The sequence below is a fragment of the Oncorhynchus clarkii genome, chromosome 1 (genome assembly GCF_045791955.1).
Source record: "Oncorhynchus clarkii lewisi isolate Uvic-CL-2024 chromosome 1, UVic_Ocla_1.0, whole genome shotgun sequence".
NCBI lineage: Eukaryota > Metazoa > Chordata > Actinopteri > Salmoniformes > Salmonidae > Oncorhynchus > Oncorhynchus clarkii.
In genome coordinates this window covers 26948226-26963550 of record NC_092147.1, presented here as the reverse complement: position 1 = coordinate 26963550, position 15325 = coordinate 26948226, and the positions used below count along the sequence as shown (strand labels likewise).

Here is a 15325-nt window from a genome sequence, read left to right as displayed (position 1 = left end):
CCTTGGTTAGGAGACAGTAGACCCTGCTTATCTCCACCATGTTTGGAATGTCAGAGCGGAGTGGGAGACGGGCTGGTTGATGAGGGGTGCAGCCTGTATCCGAAGCCTGGCTTCATCTCCATTGGCAATGTCATTAGGGCTTTTGTTACCCCAAATACCCTCTCTGTGGCTGATCACAAAACAACCAGTGTGTTTTTTTTTCTCTCACACTCATTCACAGACAGACACCATGTAAACAAACACCATGTTTATAAACACCCATGCATGAGACTTTCCTTTGACATGCAGGTGTGATATGCACATCGAGATGTTGAGAACAATGCTGAGCATGATCAGAGTGTGTGTGAAAGATGCAGTGATGTCAGGGTGTGGTGGGGGATAGTGGAGTGGCTGGCCCCTGTGTGCTTTGTTTTCTAGAACTGTCCTGGAACGAGACCAGCCAGGCAGCAGAACAATGAGCGTGATCGTGTCTATGGGCTTCGGACCCTGTCCAGCCATAACCACACTCATCATGGAAACCAATGGAAGCCTGTAGTTATGTGGCGTACAGCTCGCATGGTTTTATGTTTATGCCACTCTCAATAGATTTCCACATCGTGTGACCTCACTGTATTTATTCCCAGGCTGACCCATCTCTTCTGGGACAGGTAGGAACCAGGCATTACAGACTGGAGGTAGTGTTAGATTGGCTGACTGGGTCCTCACTGCGCTGATCTGTGTGTGGGTGGGGGGTGTAGCAGGGTAACCATCCGAGGCTGAACACTAGAGTAAAGGAAGGGTAATGTGTCGCTTACCTGTTTCCTGTTTACTGCATGATGCCCATGATGAGAAGGATCCTCTTGAAGGTCTGTGTATGTGGAATACTTTTGCGAATAGTGTTGTGTAATACCACTTATACTTAAGTTTTGACACAGTATATGATTTGTGTATATGAAATCGTAGTTATTACTATAAAATGTACTGCACATGGCACAGAAACTCAAGTAGTGCTTCATCAATTTGGTTAGTCCGAACTAGCGGTCTCGAAATTTCCTCAGCCAGTGATTGTCAAGCAAATAATTGTCGGTCTCACCGTAATTGCATGATGAGAGACTAATGATGATTTGAGAAGTTGCTTGAAAGACATGAGCTCTGCTTTGTTTTTTGTGCAGGCTGTACACACTACATCATTCTCTCATTCACAATTTGACAAGCACTTGATAATGTCTCGAATTTTACAGCAGCATCCCCTTTGTGGCCGTAATGCCCCCTAAAAAAATCCATGCCTTTTGCGGCCCTGAGTGCTGAGTTGTGTCCTTCTCCCTGAGTGAAGACAGACACATCGGGGACACAACTGGGCGCCTCCTTATCCAATTCCGAGGTGCATATTGAAGATGTTGGAAGAACTGTCCACATTTACTTTTCGTTAGCCAACAAGATGAGTACGCCTAACAAACAGCAAAAGCACTAGCCTATGTCAATCTACTATCCCCCATAGTACAAAGGTCGACCTGTTCTGTGCCAGGAAATAAATATTCCAAACATAGTCTGGGACAGTTGTGGGATGCGATAGATCCCAAATTAATACAACCACTAGCATCAAATCAAAAACCCTTTTTATGTAATAGGCCGTCATTGTAAATAAGAATTTGTTCTTATCTGACTTGCTTACTTAAATAAAGGTTAAAAACAATATGCAATGTGACTGACACAACAGGTCAAAACGTTTTAGCTTAAAATGTTGATAAACTATTAGGCAATTTCTTGACATTATAAGCACAGCAATGTGCACATGGTAGTAGGCTATAAGCGTGAATGTTCCATTAGCAGAAAACACCATTATCAAAAGTGACTGCAAATGCAATTATGCATGTAATGCTTTTAATATCTTCCCCAAACTTGAAACTCACATACTGCTTATATATGCCAGTTAGGCTCTTACTCCACTTGTAAAGCGGATTAATGTGCTTAATTATATTAAGTTATGTTTAGTTGTGGTACAAACCTCATTAAAACATATAGGCCTATGGGCTAGGCTACATGAGGTGTGTGACTAGGATTCGAACAAGTCGCAAAATAAAGGAATTGTTTCTTATGCTGGGCATCAAAATATAAGTCATAATATATAATTCACAGGTGATAGGCTAATATTGTCACCCATCAGACTATTCTTGATTTAATCTTGTTTTTACATATACTAAATATTGTGTATGACATTTTGATTTGGAATGGACCATTATCATGCACCTGTATCAAAACGGGCAGCGGGGAAAGAATATGTCATCTATGCACTTAAATAGCGAATGATGGACGCTTTTCCCCGTGGTTTATTTCCATGCCAGCCAGGTAGGCTATACCCCTGTTGTAAATATAAGCAATGTACTTAATATTAGGAAAGTTGAGAAATAAATATCATAGGCCTGTAGAAAGCTGATGGGATCCTCCTCTTTTTATTAGCGGACATCACTCTTTTTTTTTTTCTTGTGCATTTGCATAGCCTATAGAAATGTTGTGCGACATGAACTCATGGGCTCTCATGAAGTGTTTGATTAGATTTTAGAATACATTTGCATTGATGTCAGAGTGATAGAGGGACAATAGAGTGCTGAGTACCAGGCAGTTAGCAAGTTTGGTAGGCTATTAATGACCAGCATCAGAGGTTGGAGAAGCCGCGACTAAATTACCGTGACTAAACGGTCATGTGGAATTTGACTGCCTTCATGACTCGTGACAGCCGGTGTGGGGGTAATACGGTACCACAATGCCCTAGTCCAGACCAAGTCTCTTTCACAAGTTTGAACATCAAAGTACAGCACAGTAGAGTAGAGTAGATTACAGTAGAGTTTAGTACAGTACAATGCAGTACATTATAGTGTACCCAACTCTAATGTACTCTACTGAACTATACTCTACTGTACTGTTCTGTCCAAACTTGTGAAACCAACTGTGCTTTGACTACTATGATTTCCCATTGTAGCCAATTCAATTGCAGAAATTCTGTTATTGATTATGTAAAGCAATTTTGAGTTTGAATCACTTAATAATGAACCAGTAAGAACACTAACTAATTGCTAGGTCTGCCTTTTACTTCTGTGAACTTTCATTATTGTCACTCGTCACTAGGGAGAGAAATGAGGAAATATCTTAAACTTACAGAAGGCAGAGAGATGTCTCCCAAAATAAATGTGTTGCTATTAGTTGGCAGGGGTCTTTGCTTCCACATTATTTTGTTTTGATGTATTTCAAATACCTTAAGAGTTCTTTGGTAGAAATCAAGTCTTTCCTTATTCCACATTTGTAGAATGGTTGAAAATGTACTGTATATGTGCCTTTATTTCTCAAAAATATAGACTCTTAGCTTTCATTTGATACCCAATTTGACATGCTCATATGAACTTCACATGTTGGTGCTCATAGATGGAAATGACCAGCTGTGACTGCTGAATCCTGACTATATTATTCCTGCAAGTCCAAAATGAACCTTGGCTTCCTTCCTTAGGGCCGGGATGCATCTCTGTATCTAAGGAACTGATGTCAGTGCTGCTGACCAAACACGACAACACTGATAAAACTAAAGGGTCTGACCAAAACCACACTGCTCAGTAGAACTGTAGCTGCCACAGACTAAAACTACACTTTAGAATTCCATTTAATGTGTGGGTAACAGCCGGGCTGATCCTGTGTCTTGAAGCTAGAATATCTGTGCCTGAGGCCTGCCAATAGTTAGCTCACCCGAGGCTGCCTAACCTCACAGGGCCTGGCTCTCTGTGTTGGGCTCTTGTCCTGGCTGAGTCCCTGGTGATTGGTGTGTGTTTAATCTAGTCTCAATCACTCCCTTTTTTCTTCTTCTATCAAAGAGGACCTTGTTTTGGGCCCTGTGTGATGAAGATGTCACTAATGCTGCGACAAAGTCCCTAGTGTCAGGGCCTGGAACGCCACTGCTGAATACTCACAATGAACTCAGAGAGGCACTCACACACTGGAAGTTTATCTAGGAAAGCCCACTCTTCTCACTTATGTGTATTTTTCTCTCTGTCATCCCCTGCACTACTATCCTCGATACAAGTGCAGATCATGTGGTCAATACTTTGTGCTGTGTCAAGGCAGCTCTAGAGGAAGAGTGTGTGTGGTAGAGAACCGAGAGATGGTGGGCAGGCAGCTCTAGAGGAAGAGTGTGTGTGGTAGAGAACAGAGATGGTGGGCAGGCTGCTCTAGAGGAAGAGTGTGGGTGGTAGAGAACAGAGAGATGGTGGGCAGGCAGCTCTAGAGGAAGAGTGTGTGTGGTAGAGAACAGAGAGAATGGGCAGGCAGCTCTAGAGGAAGAGTGTGTGTGGTAGAGAACAGAGAGAATGGGCAGGCAGCTCTAGAGGAAGGGTGTGTGTGGTAGAGAACAGTGTTTGCAGTCTGCACTGTGTCACTGTTATCCCTGGATCTCCACTGGCCTTTGTTTCCAGTGTGGAAGCAGTGACACACAGTACCCTCACTGCTTCACCACAGGAAGAGGGAGGGAATATGAAGGTGCACAGAGCAAAGGGGACAGGGGAGAGGTAGGGCAGTGGGAGGGCAGGCCGACAATACAGAAACACTTCAACTGCCTTTGACATTTAACATTTTAGTTGCTTAATGCATTATGGCAGATGCATTAAGGCAAATTATGGCATGTTGAATGTTAGATAATCAAATGAATGTTGAATTGTAAGATCATTTGAATCTGCAGATTGGCTACAAACCAAAACTTGCTGGTACTTTTTTAATCTGAAAATAATGCACTTCTGTGTCTTATGCTAGAGTGGTTTTTGGACATCACTGTTCATGCAATAGAGAGATGCACAGAGCAACATCTCTGCAAGGCATTAGATTAGATTTTTCTTACATAATCTCTTCAAGAGCTCTTAGGGGTAGATTGATAATAAAATGCTTTGATGTGAAGAACTGGTATTTTGGCCCAGGAGGGTGCAGCCCCTGCAGCTTATTAGGTAACATGTTTAGGAAAAAAAGCCAGTTTGATTCACAAGGCTCAAGGTGTACCGAACGAAGAGTGCATGGACCTAACAAGATTTCAGGAACTTGTATTTGAGAAAAAAAACATTGCATAAGAGTTCTTGTGAAAGAACAATGCCAGTAGAAACGGGGTTCAATTATACAAATTCTGCTCTGCTCATTTTGTTGTGGTGTTTTCCTGCAGTTCCCGGACAGAGTAGCCAAACTGTCCCCCTTTTTGTGTGTCGTTGTGCAACCTCTAAAGCCTAACCCCTTCCTTTGCCTCTGCAGGGAGTCCCTCCAGAGCTGTCTCCACCATGTCCCTTTCCGTGCGCCCATCGCGCCGAGTCATCTCCAGATCCATCACTAGGAGCCAGTCCTTTGCCGGGGTCAACTCCTACGATAAGCCCTACAGGTGAGGACACTCCCTCTGATAAGGTCACGTGTACATTACTGTTATAAACCTTAATGGTGAGTACACTTCTGCGTTGACTTTCTACACATTCAACAATGCAGCTCTAGGCTACTGTTCTCGACATTGGAAGATTTGTGATACACACTCATCTATTTGACACACACACACACACCATAGACTGTGTGTCTACTTTCAAGCCCCACCTGACAGGACGTCCTGTAAAGCCCACACTTCCTGAGGCAGCGGCACTGGAGGCCTCTCCTTTAATGACGAGGGAAAAATATTTATTGTTCATTGTAATTTTCCTGCCTTCAAAGCTGAGTTTTTAATAGCAGCAAATGATCTACATACACGTATGTGTGTGGGGGAGCTTTGGTCTATCAACAAAGTGATCATCAAAGTATTCCCTATTTTCTGGTAGAATGGAGGAAAATGAAGGCCTCGAGTTATTTATTAATGAAGGTCCATCTGCCAGAAAACAGGACAGAATGGAGTCAGAATATTAAAGGAAGAACAGAGAGAGGAGAATGGAGTCAGAATATTAAAGGAAGAACAGAGAGAGGAGAATGGAGTCAGAATATTAAAGGAAGAACAGAGAGAGGAGAATGGAGTCAGAATATTAAAGGAAGGACAGAGAGAGGAGAATGGAGTCAGAATATTAAAGGAAGAACAGAGAGGAGAATGGAGTCAGAATATTAAAGGAAGAACAGAGAGAGGAGAATGGAGTCAGAATATTAAAGGAAGAACAGAGAGAGGAGAATGGAGTCAGAATATTAAAGGAAGAACAGAGAGAGGAGAATGGAGTCAGAATATTAAAGGAAGAACAGAGAGGAGAATGGAGTCAGAATATTAAAGGAAGGACAGAGAGAGGAGAATGGAGTCAGAATATTAAAGGAAGAACAGAGAGGAGAATGGAGTCAGAATATTAAAGGAAGAACAGAGAGAGGAGAATGGAGTCAGAATATTAAAGGAAGAACAGAGAGAGGAGAATGGAGTCAGAATATTAAAGGAAGAACAGAGAGGAGAATGTAGTCAGAATATTAAAGGAAGAACAGAGAGAGGAGAATGGAGTCAGAATATTAAAGGAAGAACAGAGAGAGGAGAATGGAGTCAGAATATTAAAGGAAGAACAGAGAGAGGAGAATGGAGTCAGAATATTAAAGGAAGGACAGAGAGAGGAGAATGGAGTCAGAATATTAAAGGAAGGACAGAGAGTGGAGAATGGAGTCAGAATATTAAAGGAAGGACAGAGAAGGAGAATGGAGTCAGAATATTAAAGGAAGAACAGAGAGAGGAGAATGGAGTCAGAATATTAAAGGAAGGACAGAGAGAGGAGAATGGAGTCAGAATATTAAAGGAAGAACAGAGAGAGGAGAATGGAGTCAGAATATTAAAGGAAGGACAGAGAGAGGAGAATGGAGTCAGGATATTAAAGGAAGAACAGAGAGAGGAGAATGGAGTCAGAATATTAAAGGAAGAACAGAGAGAGGAGAATGGAGTCAGAATATTAAAGGAAGAACAGAGAGAGGAGAATGGAGTCAGAATATTAAAGGAAGAACAGAGAGAGGAGAATGGAGTCAGAATATTAAAGGAAGAACAGAGAGGAGAATGGAGTCAAAATATTAAAGGAAGAACAGAGAGAGGAGAATAGAGTGTGTATGCTAGAGGAGTAACAGGAGCATGAGTTTGTACTAAAGAGAGACAGAGTAAAGAGAGTGCATCAGGAGATACCGAGGAAGAGAAAAAATACTAATATTCCTTCTGCAACCTACATATAAGAAATGCATTAATATAAAGCACTTACTAGAGTTATATGTCTGGAGGAAAGGTGTGTTGACTGATCAGGCAGTATCTTGCTGAAGAGAATATGAGCAGCCTAGACACACATCTCTCTTCCGTAGCCCATTGAATGGCCTGTCATCTGTGAAAGGGGAGTCTTGCCTCAAATCGATTACCTGTTGCATTTTATAAAGTGATATTGATCATTTTATTCATCAACTCAGAATGTTATCATCGCCCCTGACTGTGCACATCCATGCTTCACTGCTCTGGTAGGGTGGGTTGGAGATGGGACACTCCAAACATGTCTTTGGCCTGTTCTGTATGAATGAGACTTATCTCCATAGCATTTGAAAAGCATGTTAAAATCCCTCTTACTTGATTCCATTAACTCACCAACCGTCACAGTGATTGAAGCGCTACAGTTTCAGCAGCACAGTTAGTAAAAGGCTTTGTGTGTTGTGTTTTAGGAACCTGTCGGTGTTCAGCACCCCGAGGGTCACCAGGAAGCCCTCCAGAGCCAGTAGGATGTTCACCCTCTCCGCCAAATCCCCACCGCCCAAGGTGCCCCAGCCAGAGAGGCTGGATGAGGTCTACGAAGCTCTAAAGAGAGGCCTGCAGTGAGTACACATACACATACGCTTTTTCACAAAACATTATTGTCATGCATGCCTGTTCAGACAAACAGGAAATGTATCTACCATGTGTCTGTCTCAGGTCTTACCTGCAGGTGCACCAGATAGAGCTGGACAGCCTGAGCCGACAAATGAGGGAATCCAAGAGGAACTCTCGTCTGGTAGGTACCACCATATCTTGAATCTGCCATAAAATGGCTGTACGCTCACTTGACCTTGTAATGGTTTTTACTGGACTGTGTAGTCATGTGATTTTCTTGTTCTTTTTCAGGGGTTTCTCTATGAGCTGGATAAGGTGAGTTTGACCCTGTCTTCTATATTATTCACCCAATCTATTGTACAGTATCACACAGTAATCATATGAGCTTAATCCAAACGTTTAGGTCTTGTAAAATAATCAGACAGCAATCCATTTTTCCCAGATGACATTATATCCATTATTTGAGCATCATTTTGAAAGAGGAGTCCTTGTGTTTCTTCCAACAGCAAGTGAAGGTGGTTGAGAGGTTTATGCGACGGCTTGAGTTCCATCTAAGCAAGGTAAGCCGTGTGTGTGTGTGAGAGAGAACAGAAAATCATTGTGTGATTGATTAACTTGAACAAGCGCAAAGTTTATTTATCTTTGATGTGTCGGATAGAAATAGATGTGGGACGGCGTGTTAATAAAAATGATGTAAGCTACATACATTATGTAGGTTTTCAGTACCCACACACTACAGCAGGCCTCAGACAGAATGGGCCTCTAACACTGATTGTGTGGGTGTAACTGGCAGGCTTCAGTCTAGGGGTAAGGTCCAGCAGCTCTTGGCTTGTTTACTGTGCTTATGAATTAGTGACCATTAAGAGTGCTGCCCTTTAGCTTTTAAAACAAGCCCTGTGTTTGTATACACACACACACACACACACACAAACACACACGGTATGCCTGGACATGGTTCACTAGCAGGGGGCGGCCTCATGCTAGTCTCACATTCTTGGTTTATTTTCTGAGAGTTTTAACCCTATCCTGGGAGAGCAGTATACTGAACCGGCTGTTAACCTGACACAGCTGCAGCAACACAGGAACACATCCTCCTCCTCGTCTTCCTTCTCCTTGTCTTCCTCCTCCTCGTCTTCCTCCTCCTACCTTATTGATGTATGATTAGTTTTTGTTTTACAAGCAGGGGGAGCCTCACCTACTAGGGGTCAAATGTCATGGCCCATCACCTAGGTAAGGAGAACAGAGGGTTTATTTTGAATTTGAAAGTAAATTTAACCACTTGTTGACCTGCCCTTCCCTTTCCTGGTGACAGTTAGGCTGATTTCCCCTCCAGAAGGAAACAGCAGTGATTGGTTATCATTCTGAAGAGTCCTTGAGCGGTCTGTCTCAGGGCTGGTTGGAGGGGGGGGGTCGAGTGCAGATGTGCAAGATATTAAAATGTTTCTGGTAAAATAACAGTGATGACGGCTTTTAATCGACCGATTAGACTACAACAGATGTGTCATAGTTGAGATGTTCCTGAACAGGGCCTTCCTTGTGGGGCACGTAGTTCCTCTGGGAGAAAGAGAGAGAGAGCGGGAGGGAGAGAGAGAGAGCGGGAGGGAGAGAGAGAGAGCGGGAGGGAGAGAGAGAGAGCGGGAGGGAGAAAGAGAGAGTGGGAGGGAGGGAGAGTCTTGAGCTGGAGCAGTGTGTGAGCGATGAAGGCTGCCCGGCTGAGTCTGCCTCAGCCTCACAGTAACCATCAGTAACCACATCCAGATGGATAGAGGGGGCTGATTGAGATGACAGAGGAATCAATCTGGCTCTCCCTCACTCCAGCTCTGCCTGGCTCGGCCTCTCCCTGTACATTCAAATTTAAAGAGCTGCTTTTTTCTTTTTTTCTTCTTTTTTAACCCCCCCCCCCCCCCCCCCCGTGAAGCAATGGCGTCTCTGTGGCCAGCCCGATGTGTGTATGTTTACATTTATGTGCTCAAGTTTAATACTATGTGAGTGTGTGTTTGAAAGTGCAATACGAGAGCCTACGTATGTAAAGTTCTGTGCCAGAGTACAGTCATTTATTGTTTGTAATTATTCAGTCTGCTCTGCTCAGTGCTTCTGCAATGCAGAGGATTTGGTGGCTCCCCCTCCCTCTCTGCTCAGTCTCCCAGTCAGCTCCACGGGGGAACACTTTGGCTTTAATCATCACATCTCAATGGAGAAGCATTGGCCAAATGGCCATGCTGGACGTCTGCAGACCTGTCCTGTTAAATATGGTGATTTTCCGCTAGTCTGACCTTTGGTCCTGTTTGACCTCTACATACACAGTGACCTATGCCTATTGCCTACTTAGTGTAGCTGTATTCCAGGTTAACCTCTCTCTCCCAAAGCTGATGGGTTATGCAGGCTGTTCAGAACTGTGTTTCACTAGCTGGTAGTCTAGCAGGTGTCTTTGTTTTTGGCTGCTGTGAGTGAAGTTAGAGGAGAGACACACCATTACTCACTCCAGAAATCTGTTGTTTAATCTTAAACACACATCAGCTAGTGTTCCATCGTAAACACACATGGAGGGTAGTTTTATGTAACAAAGAGGATAGTCATCAAAGCAACATGTTGAGACCGTATGAGTGGGTCATCAGGAATGTAGTTACAGAGTGCTGTGTTGTGGAGTCGTGGCTAAGTGGACCAGACCAGTCAGGTGGAGCTAGCGCTCTGTGATCATCAGGAAATGGAGGGAATGTGACAGAAGTGTGTAGAAGGTGAAGAACGAGGGAGTGACGAGGGGGGGGGGGGGGTGTTGCTCTCAATGCTATCAGAATGAAAGGATTGTGATGCACCCTTTCACATACTTATAAAATACATCTCCCATGGAGTCAGCTTTAGTGAATGGAGCTCTCATGGTGTTTGTCTGTTTACTAATTCATTCAGGCTGATGTGTGAGTAGCAGCTCAGCGTATGTATCCACACAGACACAGTGTGGGCCTGACATTCTGGATCACTCACTGTGATGAATCAGGGTGTCTGAAAGTGGGGAGACAGAGGGGGAGATAGTGGGGTGTCATTTAGTGAATGAGGCTCCGTGCTGGAAGCGATGTGCACTGATTCAGAAAATCTGGGAAAACACACTTATCCTGTGACCTGAAAACAATTTGTGATGTTCTGGACAAGGTGAATAAAAGTTTAATCTGTAAGAGTCTGCAACAATGTTATTTGATGGGGCATGCAGACAGTGTTGTTTTTGTGTGTGTCAGAGGTTGTATGTTTTGTATTTTTTGAGGTTGTACGTTGTCAGCTTTTGTGTCACTGGGAGTTAGTATGCATTTTATTGAACCTTTATTTGAACAGGGAAGACCTAGGTCTCTTTTACAAGTGCTCCCTGTTAATACAACATCATTGTTTTAATCTTTTGTGTTTTAATATACATTAAAGCACAAATAAGTCCCCAATCAGTACTTTAAATTGCCCAAACTGCACCAGAACATTGAAATGAATTTTTAATTTATGGTGCATTGAAACTAAATGCAGATTTACCAAGCTCAGTGGATACCCTAGGAACTCAAGAGTTAACCAATCCTGTGAATGGGTTAGGCAACTCAGGCATCTATACTCTTCAACCAATCGCTGCCTGGACCCACCCGCCCGACTAGCATCACTACTCTGGACGGTTCTGACTTAGAATATGTGGACAACTACAAATACCTAGGTGTCTGGTTAGACTAAACTCTCCTTCCAGACTCACATTAAGTATCTCCAATCCAAAATTAAATCTAGAATCGGCTTCCTATTTCAAAACAAAGCTTCCTTCACTCATGCTGCAAAACACCCTCGTAAAACTGACTATCCTACCGATCCTTGACTTCGGCGACGTCATTTACAAAATAGCCTCCAACACTCTACTCAGCAAATTGGATGGGCTGTCACAGTGCCATCCGTTTTGTCACCAAAGCCCCAATTACTACCCACCCCTGCGACCTGTATGCTCTCGTTGGCTGGTCCTCGCTACATATTTTCGTTGCCAAACCCACTGGCTCCAGGTCATCTATAAGTCTTTGCATCCCCAAAGCCAACACCTCCTTTGGCCGCCTTTCCTTCCAATTCTCTGCTGCCAATGACTGGAACGAATTGCAAAAATCACTGAAGTTGGAGACTTATATCTCTCTCACTAACTTTAAGCATCAGCTGTCAGAGCAGCTTACTGATCGCTGCAGCTGTACACAGCCCATCTGTAAATGGCCCATCCAACCAACTACCTACCTCATCCCCATATTTGTTTTTGTTTTTCTGCTCTTTTGCACACCAGTATTTCTACTTGCACATCCTCATCTGCACATATATCACTCCAGTGTTAATTGCTAAATTGTAATTACTTTGCAACTATTGGCCTATTTATTGCCTTACCTCCTTACTTCAATTGCACACACTGTATACAGATTTTTCTATTGTGTTATTGACTGTACCTTTGTTTTTCCCATGTGTAACTGTGTTGTTTTAGTCACACTGCTTTGCTTTATCTTGGCCAGGTCGCAGTTGTAAATGAGAACTTGTTCTCAACTAGCCTACCTGGTTAAATAAAGGTAAAATAAAAAAAACGCAAGTTAGATAAGACAAATTTATGAAGTAGGGCCTTGTAAACTAAAAGGGAGTAATGTAGAGATCTACAGGTCTTTAGTGAAGTCTAGGCAACCCTTTGATACAGGATGCAGTGATGATTACAAAAACTGTCACCAGTAACAAAATAAAGGACACTATGTTAGATGGCATCCAAAGGTTTAAGAGTCGTAGCAGCTGCACTTTTATAAATAATATCGCCATAATAAAAAAACGATAAAAAGGTTAACTGGATAATCTGCTTCCTGCTGTTTAGAGAAAGGCACAATCTGTTTCTGTAGAAAAAGCCAACTTTAAATCTTAGCTTGTTAACCAGTTTATCTAAACTCAGAAACATCCTCTCACTGTCAACTGTTTGTTTTCAGCAAACTTAACGTGTAAATATTTGTATGAACATAACAATATTCAACAACTGAGACAAACTGAACAAGTTCCACAGACATGTGACTAACAGAAATTGAATAATGTGTCTCTGAACAAAGGGGGGGTCAAAAGTAACAGTCAGTATCTGGTGTGGCCACCAGCTGCATTAAGTACTGCAGTGCATCTCCTCCTCATGGACTGCACCAGATTTGACAGTTCTTGCTGTGAGACGTTACCCCACTCTTCCACCAAGGCACCTGCAAGACCCTCACCCTCCGATCCAACAGGTCCCAGACGTGCTCAATGGGATTGAGATCCGGGCTCTTCGCTGGCCATGGCAGAGCTCTGACATTCCTGTCTTGCAGGAAATCACACACAGAACGAGCAGTATGGCTGGTGGCATTGTCATGCTGGAGGATCATGTCAGGATGAGCCTGCAGGAAGGATACCACATGAGGGAGGAGGATGACTTCCTGTAACGCACAGCATTGAGATTGCCTGCAATGACAACAAGCTCCGTCTGATGATAATGTGACACACCGCCCTAGACCATAACGGACCCTCCACCTCCAAATCAATCCCGCTCCAGAGTACAGGCCTCGGTGTAAGGCTCATTCCTTCGACGATAAACGCAAATCCGACCATCACCCCTGGTGACACAAAACCACGACTCGTCTGTGAAGAGCACTTTTGTCAGTCCTGTCTGGTCCAGCGACGGTGGGTTTGTGCCCATAGGCGACGTTGTTGCCGGTGATGTCTGTTGAGGACCTGCCTTACAACAGGCCTACAAGCCCTCAGTCCAGCCTCTCTCAGCCTATTGCGGACAGTCTGAGCACTGATGGAGGGGTTGTGCGTTCCTGGTGTAACTCGGGCAGTTGTTGTTGCCATCCTGTACCTGTCCCGCGGGTGTGATGTTTGGATGTACTAATCCTGTGCAGGTGTTGTTACACGTGGTCTGCCACTGCGGGGATGATCAGCTGTCCATCCTGTCTCCCTGTAGCGCTGTCTTAGGCGTCTCACAGTACAGACATTGCAATTTATTGCCCTGGTCACATCTGCAGTCCTCATGCCTCCTTGCAGCATGCCTAAGGCACGTTCACGCAGATAAGCAGGGACCCTGGGTGTCTTTCTTTTGGTGTTTTTCAGAGTCAGTAGAAAGGCCTCTAGTGTCCTATGTTTTCATAACTGTGACCTTAATTGCCTACCGTCTGTAAGTGTCTTAATGACCGTTCCACAGATGCATGTTCATCAATTGTTTATGGTTAATTGAACAAGCATACAATTAAGAACTGTGCAGTTATTTGGATTTTTACGAATTATCTTTGAAAGACAGGGTCCTGAAAAAGGGATGTTTCTTTTTATGCTGAGTTTATATGTTTTTTAAACATCAAATCCATATAAATCCAAATGCCTAAGTATTTATATGCGGGAACACATTGATTGAAGATCCATTGAATGAGGGAACATGTACACTCATGCTTTGACAAGATTATTAACAACTAAAGTGTAATAGTGCCTAAACCAGACCTAAACCCTGATTGGTTTACATTCAAAATATATATCTCAGATAAAAAAGGAACAGAGTTGTACATTTACCAAGGATTCAAGAATATTAGCTAGACAAGGAAGCCATTGAAATGGGTTGATAATGATGAAGATCACTATTATCCCTGTCCTTATGGAGTGGCAGCACAAGACTTGATTTCCATACTTTTGGAATATTTCCTGATAATGTCAACAAAAAAAAGTTTTTTATGGGTTATTGAGCCAGCAGTGATGGTCGCTTCACACTTAAGCAGACCGGAATGCAATTGGTTGGCCCTTGTGGATTTCTTGTCTACTGCTAGCAAAGCATCCAGGACTTATTTTTCTGTAAATAGCCTAAAATAAAAGCTTTGACTAATTTATCTGATCATTTGTCAAGTTTCCCCTATCAGCATCCAGCTCAATGTCATTATGAATAGGCTTAGGAGTTATTTCAAAGAGAGAGCCCTCTGAAATAAATTGGTGATTAAATACATCAATGATGGTGTTTTTTTCCATAATGAGGGCAGTGTCTGAATTAATTTGTTGTGGCAGAAAGGAGGATATCACATTTTTCCAGAATTTAGCTGGGTTCCTATTACAATCTGAAAGAGCAGTTACATAAGAATCAGATTTATCCTTTGTCTTACACAATGATTCCTCAGTTGCTTAAAAGCTTGCCAGTCCGGGACTAAGCCTGTATTCCTGGCCTTGATCCAAGCATCATCTCTTTTACGAATGACTTCTGATAATTCCGGAGTGTTCCAGACATTCCATCTGCCATTAACCCTTCATTTTTTGAAGAGAGCATGATTGCCCACAAAGATTTGAAGACATATGCAAAAAGGCTCAAATATAAATCAGGTTCAGGGATAGCTGAACTACAGTCAAGGTCACTAAAATAAAGATCCTGTAAAAAGGCTGTTGACTGAAGGTTTTAAAGTTCCTCTTTGTGATGACACGAGGCTGATATTTTTGTGTTCTCACATTTCTAACACAAACAACTGGGGAATTGTCACTAATGTCTTGGGCGAAGACACCAGTAGAAACACAATTTCTCTTGTGTATTCGTTAAAATTAGGGTTG

The 15325-nt window shown here is 42.9% G+C and overlaps 1 protein-coding gene across 14 annotated transcripts in view; it reads left to right on the top strand.

Annotated features, from left to right (window-relative positions):
* The window catches only part of LOC139397721 (rho family-interacting cell polarization regulator 1-like), a 131492-nt gene that overhangs the window by 96065 nt on the left and 20102 nt on the right, over positions 1–15325 (top strand). For 7 of the 14 annotated variants that reach the window (XM_071144605.1, XM_071144620.1, XM_071144446.1 and 4 more), the window contains 5 exons: positions 5251–5374; positions 7624–7773; positions 7871–7949; positions 8060–8083; positions 8275–8328. In XM_071144605.1, coding sequence (XP_071000706.1) covers positions 5277–5374; positions 7624–7773; positions 7871–7949; positions 8060–8083; positions 8275–8328 — 405 coding nt within the window. In that variant the 5' untranslated portion in view covers positions 5251–5276. Of the gene's footprint in view, positions 1–712; positions 846–5250; positions 5375–7623; positions 7774–7870; positions 7950–8059; positions 8084–8274; positions 8329–9843; positions 10021–15325 lie in introns of those variants that run through there. The other 7 variants (XM_071144293.1, XM_071144215.1, XM_071144267.1 and 4 more) reach the window with 3 other exon arrangements.